This window comes from Triticum urartu, chromosome 2 (genome assembly GCF_003073215.2).
Source record: "Triticum urartu cultivar G1812 chromosome 2, Tu2.1, whole genome shotgun sequence".
Taxonomy (NCBI): Eukaryota; Viridiplantae; Streptophyta; class Magnoliopsida; order Poales; family Poaceae; genus Triticum; species Triticum urartu.
In genome coordinates this window covers 24,360,900-24,371,935 of record NC_053023.1, presented here as the reverse complement: position 1 = coordinate 24,371,935, position 11,036 = coordinate 24,360,900, and the positions used below count along the sequence as shown (strand labels likewise).

General features: G+C 45.9%; 1 protein-coding gene and 1 pseudogene across 1 annotated transcript; both read left to right on the top strand.

The window, feature by feature from the left end:
• The first annotated feature begins 1,571 nt into the window (after positions 1-1,571).
• LOC125535299 (probable protein S-acyltransferase 14) lies at positions 1,572-8,265 on the top strand. Its single transcript, XM_048698354.1, has 7 exons — positions 1,572-2,024; positions 2,878-3,121; positions 3,233-3,324; positions 6,473-6,596; positions 6,685-6,770; positions 6,850-6,915; positions 7,718-8,265. The coding sequence occupies exons 1-7, from the start codon at positions 1,812-1,814 to the stop codon at positions 7,841-7,843; spliced, it is 951 nt and encodes a 316-aa protein (XP_048554311.1). The 5' UTR covers positions 1,572-1,811; the 3' UTR covers positions 7,844-8,265.
• A 670-nt stretch (positions 8,266-8,935) lies between these two features.
• LOC125534828 lies at positions 8,936-10,062 on the top strand (annotated as a pseudogene).
• Positions 10,063-11,036: the final 974 nt, after the last annotated feature.

Sequence of the window (11,036 nt, the reverse complement as noted above, 5' to 3'; positions counted from 1 at the left end):
TTCAATTCAATCATGTAAATATTTTGGCAAGTTCTGATTCAATAAATCGAGAGCAATCAGCGTAGCCGGATTCGGTAATTGGTAATTGAAATCGTAGGCAAGAGATCTCCTCGTCCATCAGTGTTAACTTCCTCTTTTTTGACAATATGAGTCCCATCTTCCTAGCGCCAAAGTGTAATATATGGAAACAAACTCAACGAATTATAACAGTGATTAACCCGATTATTACATACCAAACATCAGGTACGTCATTAATTCGCTTCCTTCCCTTCCCTCGTCCCTCAATCCCACGCTCATGGTGCTGTAGTGGCGGAGTTGCCGATGGCGACGAGGACAACCCGTGGCAGCCCCCATCCTACTCCCTCACTTCCTCCAAATTCTTCGACCCCTACTGTCTCGATCCCGTTCACACTCTGATCCGAAGGCCGATGCAGCTCTGGCCGATTGACAATGCAGGTTCAGGATCGTTCCTTTCAGCGCCCACTCTTGGAAGAATCGGCAGCGTGCCATGCAGATCGAACCCGACCGAGATCACGGGATGCTTGCACAGGGCTCGCCGAGATTGCTATTCTGAACTTTTTTGTGAACAAAATGAAGAGTGAGACAGGATCTGCACTTGTGCTAATATAAAATATACTTGTGTAGTTGCAGGTTTTGTTTTAAAATCCAATTGTTGTTTATCTTTTGTCGCTGAAAAATGATTACTAATTATGACATTGATTTTATTTCTTCTGGATGTTGTATATTCTTGGATTGAAGGGACTCCCTGACAAGGTGAAAGATCAGGTTACATCTGCATGTCGTTCTATACTTGTTTACGTGATTATTTGATGCATAATTTCACATGGGTAAACTAAAAATATTTAGCCTGGTTTAGATGATGCAACCCAAATTTTGGTATTGGTCGTAATTTGGTAGTTCTTCAGGTGAGTGACACATTCATTTGGAGAAGCACTAGCTGGAATCAGAGACCTATTTTTTAATGTTTCCTGTTCATTATAAGTTAATGTGGTTCCCGTTGTAACGTACTTCGTTCTTCTAGTACCAATAAATGAACACGTCTTTTACTCCTCTCTACGTCCTCATGTCGGCACGTTTGCACCTCGTCCACGCAACAAGAAGATCGACGTTCACTCGTTTATGCCACATGGCGAACGACGTATAAAATCCTCCCCTTTTTGCTAAAGTATGTTGTCTTGAACTTTGAAATAACACCACAAGGTTTTATGTGGTTGGATGATTAGGGGGACAGTGATATCCCAAGCCCACCAGGGTTCAAAAAATCCCGATGCTCACATTTTTCTAGATTTATTTTAAGAATTCTGGTGATGTGCGCTCAGTGGGAGGAGGCATTCCCATCGACTAGATGATATATCGGCTTAGTCTCATAGGCCGTGAGTATGCTCGTTCATAGGGTTGGGTGTATGGGCCTATATATGAGGCGCTTGCGTTTGTACCGTGTTAAAAAGAAGGTTTTGTGTTGTGTCAAAACATTGAACAGGAAAAAAGTTTACTTTTTTTATTAACAAATAAAAAAGATAAAAGTAGAATTGGTAAAGGAAAGTGACAACGCGGCGTGGAAGAAGGCCGTGCGGACTCCATCTCTGACCATCGCCTTTCTTCCTCCTCCTCCCTCCCCCTTCCTCCTCCTATCTGCAAATCCTCCTCCCGCACCGCGACCCACGCCCCTCTCCCCCCCTCCGGCGGAGGCGGCCGTCGCGGTGGTGCACCCCCCGGCCCTCAAGCTGACCCCACCCAGCCGCTACGCGGAGGCGGCCGGCGCCGGCGCCGGCGGGGCGGAGCGGGGAGACATGCACAGATCGGCGGGGGTCGCGATGGCGTGGAACGTCTTCCGGTTCTGCACGGCGCTCCGGGGCCTGGGCTCCATCATGATCCTGCTCGTCCTCGCCATCGTCGGCGTCACCTACTACGCCGTCGTCCTCTGCAACTACGGCCCCGCCCTCCTCCTCGGCGGCGGCGCCACCCTCGCCGCGCTCGCCGTGCTGCTCCTCTTCCACTTCCTGGTGCGTGCCGCTCTCGACCCGGGGCGGGGCGTATTTCGCGATTTCGCTTCCTGGCGCGCGCGGTCCCGGCGATTTCGTGATTTAGGCCGGAGATTCGCCGTCTGGCTGGGCCGGAAACGATGCGAATTTGCGGCGGGATTGGGAGTCGTCGTTAGCTGTTAAAATCTTGGTTCTTCAGAAAGCAATGTTTCCTACATGGGTGAAATCGATCGATTTTGGGGAGCTACGATGTTGAATGCGGCATATTCTTGGATTGTTGATGCAGGCACCGTGCTGCCTTTTAGCATATATATCTTCGTATGCTATGCTAGTTTCTTCTTAACATCGCTACGCTATGCTAGTTCTTCAGGAATCAATGTTCTTTTTTTAATTTGCAGAAATCAATGTTTGGTATGCATAGGTAGAAAAATTTCTATTTTGACCATTATGCTGGGGCCCAGGAGCATATTCTTGGGTTGCTGATGCAGGCATGCTATGCTGCCTTGTGGGACATCTTTCTGTGCCAGTCCGATGTTAGTTTCTTCTTAACATTTGCTTCTCTAGGTGGTACTTCTTGGTATGTAGCTAGTTGCAGGCGCGCTGATTACCATTTGTTTTCCTCATATGCTCTGTGGGAGCATAGTAGATCTCTGTAGGATGTGGACGCTTCCTAATGAGAGAAGTTCTGAAAAGATGCTATATTGGGCTGATCCAATGCATTTTGAATGCTATTGGATTATTGAGCCACAACATGAACTGCTTCTTCGCAGAATTACTTGGCTGTGAATGCTAGTGGCATTATCTTGCGATTTAAGACATGGCCTGCGTGTGCTTTTGTCAGTGTTTTAATGGCACGGTTCTTTTGAATTTGCAGCTTGCTATGCTGTTATGGAGCTACTTCTCTGTTGTCTTCACCGACCCTGGTTCTGTTCCGCCAAATTGGAACCTTGATTTTGACGAGGAAAGGGGAGAAACTGCTCCCCTCTCTAGCTCAGACTTCAATAGCCAAATGAACCCACAGCAGTCTATGGCTCTCGGTGATACGGGAAATCCGAGGATGAGGTACTGTAGGAAGTGCAACCAACTTAAGCCCCCTCGGTGCCATCATTGCTCTGTCTGTAAGTTGTTCATAATTTATTCTTCAGGATGAATGCTATGTTATTCCAGTTATTATTACTAATTGCATATTCTGCATCGTACCGCTTATCTAGGCCTAAATTGTTTTTCAGGTGGAAGGTGTATCCTTAAGATGGACCATCACTGTGTATGGGTTGTTAATTGTGTTGGGGCGCTGAACTATAAATACTTTCTTCTCTTCCTGGTATGATTTTATTATCCTTGAGACAATGATGGTCCTCTTTGGAAGGCAGATTAGTTAAGCTTTTGTTTTTAAATTATTTTTTTACCTCTGAACTAGTTGCTCTTTCTTATCATGTATATAGATATGCAATATTTGGTGATACTTTAACCATACCTTTTGAATTGAGAAACTGATTTCCTTTTTCCTGTGCAAATTTTGAAGCTTTAAGGAAAAAAAATATGGCATTTTGTGTGTCAACCACTTACTTAGTTCATCATTGATACTACAAATAGTTTCTGCTTTTGGATGATCCTGTTGTAAACGCATTTAGAAATAAAGTTATTTTTACGGGGTTTTAATATACAGTTTGTTATGCATTCCGAATAGATATTAGACATCAGGGGTTCGGCATTTTCCTGTATTCTTAGTTTCTTCTATGTAAGTACAGCAATGATTAAAGGCATCAAATGCAAATTATTAGTTTCTTAACAGATCATTGCATCATGGTTCCTTTGATTACTGTACTGAACAATGCAACACCTCGTCACATGTCCATGCCTCATGGCTCCTGTCAGTACTGTACTCTCTGCCACACCCCCTCCTCCATATATCTGTGCATAGTTAGTCCCCTTGTCAGCCAGGTTATTGCTTGATTAGCTTAGCAAGCAGTTAGCCAACTCCCTTGATAACTTGAAATGCAAGATTCACTAGTCAAATTAGTAATTAGTAAAATGATTCTTCCACTAGTCAAATTAAATTTATTATAGTGTATTATGTTATGGAAATTGGTTTTGGCTCTCGAGCTCACCTGGACCTGAAATCTGCGCTGTCCAGATGCATAGAGATCCGTGTTGGTCTGTGTATTTGGTTCAGTATTCGCCTGTTTTAACTCATTTCCGCCAGATACATGGCCCACGCCTGCAACCTCATATTTATTGCTTCAGAATGGTTGAACCACTCGTCCAGACGGTTGTGGCCTCTTGTTCCGTCACATTGAACGTACCGGACGTCCACAGCGCTGGATGTGTATCACCTGCTTGTGCTTATGCAAACTCTATAATGTCTGATTAATTGAACCCATTTTTATCAATCTAGATGGTACACCTGAACATTAACGTTGTTTGTCACTGTAATTAAGTCATAGAATCACTCCGGGACCATCATGCAGTCACACACTTTCGATCAAGCAATTCAAAAGATCATCCAAGTGAAATTCGTACAAAGTTATTACCCAGAAAATAGAAAAAAGCCTTGCCATTACACGATCTTGCTTGCATAAAATAATTTTCAGATACCAGTTTTTTTTTTGGACTGAAGGAGCTCAAAACTCCCAATTTCATTGCCTGAAATTGATAATTTCAGATATCAGTTGACATACCAATTCCACCAGCAACAAATCATACATCTATGCAAGTAGTAATCCATAATGCTCCTGCAAACCACTTTTGCAGCTGTGGTATATCCTAAATGCGTCACACCATTATTCTGTCAAGATTTAAGCACTGATTAATTATCTAACATGATTTCAGCAACAGAATTGGACACTTCATGGACATCGTATACATAATAATTTCAGTACACTTACAGTCTACTTCAATCCACAAAATCTTCGGATGTCCAACCGCTTTAATTTTGAGCACCCAACTTTGGATACCAAGCAAAATGTCTATCAACTATTACCTTTTTGTCAACTGCTTGCGAATCAATTTCCCCGTCGACTGCGCGGATGCTCTGTCGGCACCGCTCCTGAATCACAGCAAGCTGGTCTGCTGCCACAGCTCATTGACCTGCATTTTCCTCCATGACATACCCATTGTCTACTTAGCTCTCGCTGTACGCCGGCCCGCCGTAGATCTCCATCCCCTACACTCGCCGTGTCTACTGCGTGGCAACCTTGACGAGCTGTCCGCAGAATCTCCTAACCAAGGCTCCGCCACCGCTACACCTGCTCCGTGCAATCCATTCGCAAATAGCCTTGTGGTCCTCTCTGCATCATCTTGCAGTCCACCCACCACCGCTACACTTTCGGCCTCATCTAATAAGACCAGCAACCTGGATGCAAGGCAGCTGAGCTTCCGAATCGACATACCTGTCATTCAAAATAAAGCATCTGATCCTGGAGAGTTACTTGTCCACAGGATCGACTGAAAACTGCCGCACCGCCGGAAACTCCTCCCCTGTCTCTAAATGACTGGGGTTATAGTTCTTTGCGTCCATATCTTTACTTTTGGCCTCTTCAGCATTTCAATTGTTTCCACCGCACGACGCTTTGGTCGGCAAATTGCTGTTTTTTTTATTTGGGTCAGCAAATTGGTTGGTGAGCCGCATTCACTTCGTATCCTTCCAGGTGGAGCTGCAGGTTGATGCTTTGCCAAGGTCCAATCGGCCCACCTTTATGACTAAACCAGTGACGCCGTTCGTTTCCCGTCTGCAGCCTCTCTCCTAGTACGCTACGTATGTACGCCTGCGTCCCCTGTATTCCAGATCCAACAGTTCTGTATGTCACACTGAATAAATGCTGGCACAGATCCCATAGACCAATTGGACGTCCAGGATATAGGATGCATTTGGACCCCAAAGCCAAAACGCCCCTCCCATTATGTTAGTAGTTGTTACTTTCAAAAGCAACGAATTTAACCTTTTGTAGAGCAATAAATTGACCTAAATTGTGATGTTTCCCTTGCTTGGGATGGATTTGGATTGTGCAAATGATGATACAGTTGACTCCAAGTAGTTAATTTAGGACCATTTGAGCATGACAATGCAAGCCATCTCAACTAAAAATGAGTAAAACTGTATCCTAGAGTTCAATGCATGAGGTTCTTTCTTTACCCTATTGTATTGTATAGTAGGCCTTCAGTTTGTCCTCATGCATCATGCTAACAACATGTATCATACAGTTATTAAGTGAAATTGATTAACTTGTGTTTTGGAAATCCGCATTCATTCATATAAATTGAAATATTAAGGCCTTGCTTCTTTACTTAAAGAGTCATCTCATTTGTGCAGCATGTGTGTTCGGTTGTCTTTTTATTATAGTACAGTACAAGGACTGCTTGTTCAGTACTTATCTGGGACTTGTTTTGAAACAGTGTACTCTTCCATGCTGCTATGTTGATCATTAGTTTTCTTATAAAAATAAATCTGTTTGTTTTTATGGTGCTTGCAGTTTTACACCTTCCTTGAGACGTCGCTTGTTACCCTCTCTTTATTGCCTCACTTCATAGCCTTCTTCAGTGATGTCGAGATCCCAGGAACTCCTTCAGCACTTGCAACCACATTTCTCACATTTGGTAAATGAATTACTAATTTTTGGAAAAGAAAAGTATGCTTTCAGTGTGATTGATTGAACATCCACTAAAACTATGATGTTTCTTGCAGTGTTGAATCTGGCCTTTTCCTTGAGCGTTCTGGGTTTTATGATAATGCACATTTCACTTGTTTCTGGTAATACAACAACGATTGAGGCAAGTATCTTGTAATATAATATTAACGTTTATTGTTTGTTATATCATGATGAAATCAATTTGTTACTTTGTTGTTCAGGCATATGAGAAGAAAACTAGTCCACGTTGGATGTATGATCTTGGCCGGAAGAAGAATTTTGCTCAGGTTAGGTTTATAAAAAACCTTATTTTTTTCATAGTCATCTGGATAATTTTCTATGGTGCTAGTATGTGTCAAATTAGCTTTATTTCAAGAAAATGATAAACCTGTCTTGTTGAGGTGACTTTAAATAAAGTTTAAACTCCCTATAAATACAATGACTACGTGTGGATTCAGATATTAATGGTAGCACAGGCTCAACTCACATTCAGTAGTCATATTATCACATAATATTCTTGTAGAGATGATTAAATAATCATTATGTGAGCTGAGCACGTTATTATACAAGGTTTGTAATGGCATAACCTGAAATTTCCATGTGGCAACATAGAACTTTGGTAACTGCGGGAGAAGATTTAAGCAATGGAAGTTCAAATTGCCTTATTAAACCGGAATCTGCACTTGTGGTTGACAAACCATCATGTTGGGACATTCCATGATATTCTTTAGTTGTAGTTTCATAAACCTTGAGTGTGCCCTTTCACAGGCAGTTCTGCCGGGTACATGATACATATGTGCAACATTACCATATCGATATTATTTTACCTGTGATTCTCTAGCATTTATGTTTTATTTTTGGTCTCTACATGGACTGTGATGCCCAAATATAATCAAGGGGGCAAAATATGGAAAGTGCATGTCCTTGATCATGTCCGTATTTGTGACCTTCAACATCTGAAACATGACCTTTCTCTGTTATTATTTTCCTTCTTGGTGGCCATAGTACTACCAGACTTGGTAAACAACGACATTCTGGAAGTTACTTAAATGCAAAACTATGTTAGTAAACAAATGGTCTTGTTATCAGGTCTTCGGAAACGACAAAAAGTATTGGTTCATTCCGGCATACTCAGAAGAGGACCTGCGAAGGATGCCCGCTCTGCAGGGCCTCGACTATCCTGTCAGGACAGACTTGGATGGGCAAGAGTTGTAACAACACTGAATTTCCCCAGTGCCCCTGACGACACAACCTTGTGCTGGACGGACAAAATGTTTCATGTAAAATTCGACGGTTTTCACTTCAGCTGTCGATGGTATGGCAAAAGAAAATCAGGCATACTGTATACACCAGCTGTTGTGTTACACTCACTGGTCCTAGAGGGCATGTGATGTAAATTATTTCTAGCATATGTTCTCAAAAGGAAAAAGGGAAATTCCGGTGTCCTCTAGATGGGCATTGAGATGCATATGCTGTACTTTGACTAAGAGTAGCCGATTCAGAAAGATACCATTTGTTGATGAAAAATGACTTGCGTAAATCGGTGGATTTGTGGATATGTAATTTTGTTGTTTTAAGTCTTGTATAATGTCCACTTTGTATGTCCATCTTTCCCTAAAAAAAACTTTGTATGTCCATCTTGCACCCCTTTTCTGAGTAGCACTGAAGTTGCTTGGTTTTGGCAGTAGATTACGATAGCAGTCTTGCTTGATTGATGTGGTATGATTTTTGCCTTTTGGTCACCTGATTTGATGTATTCTCCCTGAAAGAGGTCTACAGTAGTTCGGAAATTGCTTTTGGAGCTCGTTAATTTGAAGAAGAAGAAAAATCCACATATTTGTAAGGATGTATTCTACACGTGCGTAAAGTTTGACCATGATATGTGTTTACCACGTGAGCTACGCCAAAAAAGGACACTTTTCGTGATTTTGAAAGCGGTGAACAGTCACTATTCACTTTTAAACTGTGCAGGTTTAGGTGTGGAATGAAATGTTCCAGGTTCAAAAATAAATAAATAAATAAAAATCGATGATTTTGTGTTTTGAATAAAAACTAGTTTGATTTGCCTGCCTCTCGGGTTGCTTGGGTGGAGGCGATCCAACTCCTAGCTAACAAACCCTAGTGCTAGGGTTTGACGAAAGGGTGGGAGTATGGCATATCATCGTGGGGGAGCTAGCTGCGGCTGTGTGTGGTGTCCTGCTCCCGTCCTGCGCGATGGTGTTAGGGCCTGATCTGCTGCTCTGGTTATCGGAGGTGCGTTGGCTGCTCGGGTGGCGGCCGAATGTAGAAGGAGTGCATGGTGTCAACAACTCTGGCGACCGGTGGGTGCGCCATCCTTGGCGGCATTGGGGCTTAGACCACTCCGTGGAGGCGATGGTTGTTCCTAGACCGACCGCGTCCTAGGCTGGCTTTGTTCGAGCTATCGATGATGACGTTGGCGCTCGAACAAGGGATGTGCATCCCCGCGGTGTCCGTGGCCGTCGCGGCGGCCGCGCTGTACGCGCGCGCCGCGTCGTCGCTCCTCCGGCCCGGGCTCCCGCGCCTCGTCGCGCTGCTCCCGGTGCTCGCGCTCCTCGCCGCCGCGCCGCTGGCCTTCGCCTCCTCCGCCATCGTCCGGGGCGTCGCCGCCTTCTTCCTCGCCTGGCTCGGCGCCTTCAAGGTCGCGCTCCTCGCCGCCGGCCGCGGCCCGCTCGACCCCGCCCTCCCCGTGCTCCCGTTCCTCTTCACCGCCTTGCTCCCCGTCCGAGGCCAAGGCGGCGCCCTCGCTCGCCTCCTGCGCGGTCAAGGCCGCCGTCATGGCCGCCCTCGTGGGCCTCTACCGGCTCAACGCCCGGCTGCACCTCTACGCGCGCCTGGCGCTGTACGGCGTCCACACCTACTGCTTCCTGGACCTGCTCCTCCCCTGCGTCGCCGCCGCCGCGGCCGCGCTCGGCATGGAGACGGAGCCGCAGTTCGACCGGCCGTACCTGGCCTCCTCGCTGCGGGACTTCTGGGGCCGGCGGTAGAACCTCATGGTGTCGGCCATCCTCCAGCCGTCGGTGTACGACCCCGTGCGCGCCCGCGCGGGGGGCGCCGCGGGCGTGCTGGCCTCGTTTGCGGTGTCCGGGGCGATGCACGAGGCCATGGTGTGCTACCTCAGCCTGCGGTGGCCGCCCGGCGGCGGGATGGCCGCCTTCTTCGCCCTCCACGGCGCCTGCTGCGTCGCCGAGGGGTGGTGCGCGCGGCGGTGGGCGGCGAGGAGGCCGCCGCCGCGCGCCGTGGCGACGGTGGGTGTGGGGCTGTTCGTGGCGGGCACGTCGTTCTGGCTCTTCTTCCCGGCGCTGCTCAAGGACGGCGTCGAGGAGAGGTTCCTGGACGAGTGGGCTGCCGTGGCGGCCTTCTTCCTCGACGCCGGCCGAAAGATGAATTCCATTGTTGTACAGTCGACGGAGTAGCTAGCAATAGTAATTGCTTCCATGAAAGCAGTCAAATCATGGATCACCAAGTGAACTACTCTGATGGTTCAGTGAAAACAAAACGAAAAGCACCTAGAGCATCTCCAACAGAAGCGTTATATAAACGACGCGCGGTATAAAAATTACTTTTAACGCGCGGGTACCCGGTTTGAAGTCTCCAGCAGCCGCACACAAAGCGCGCGCGTGTTATAATTAATGCAGCACGCGCATCAAAAAGGCATCGCACGCAGCATATTTAGTGCGCCCGGCCATTCGCGCGCTGTAAACTCTGGGCTGCTGCAGATGGGACCGCTTGATTGGGACCACTGGACTCGCACGCACAACATATTTTGCAGCGTTTGTTGAAGCAAACGTCTTCTGACGCCCTAAAAAAATATGCTTACGCGTTGTAAACCCGTTTTTTGGGCGCCGCGCATTGAGCGTCTGTTGAAGATGCTCGATAGCAGTTAGAAGTTGGATGAAGCAGTTTAATTTTTTTTGATTTGTTAAAAAAGCGCCCAAATATCAGTCAAATAGTAGTCCATCACTGCTAAGAAACTGATAACAGAAATAGGGAATGCAAATGCTTAACTAAGGCCCTGTTTGGAAAGGAGTTGGTGGAGCTCGGTTTTGACAGCTCCGTTAAAATGAGCTGAAGTGTGGTCCGCTCCGGGAGTGGAGTTACGAGGAGCCGAGAGGAACTGAACGCTCCCTAAATCTTTGTCTTTGGTTTTTGCATAAATCTCTCGATAGGTTTGCATTCAGAAACACAGTAGCCACCATGGTCAGAACTCAGAAGCACATCGATCAGTTGCTAACAAGAGAGGAAGAAGTAAAGTAAAGGAGAAGCAGAGGAAGACGACTTTAATCAAAGAATTCACAAAAGGCCATGTAGCATCATCATCATCAAATACCCAAAAAACCCCGTTTCGAAAAGGAAATAGCCTCAAAATCATCAGCAACCGAAATAATTC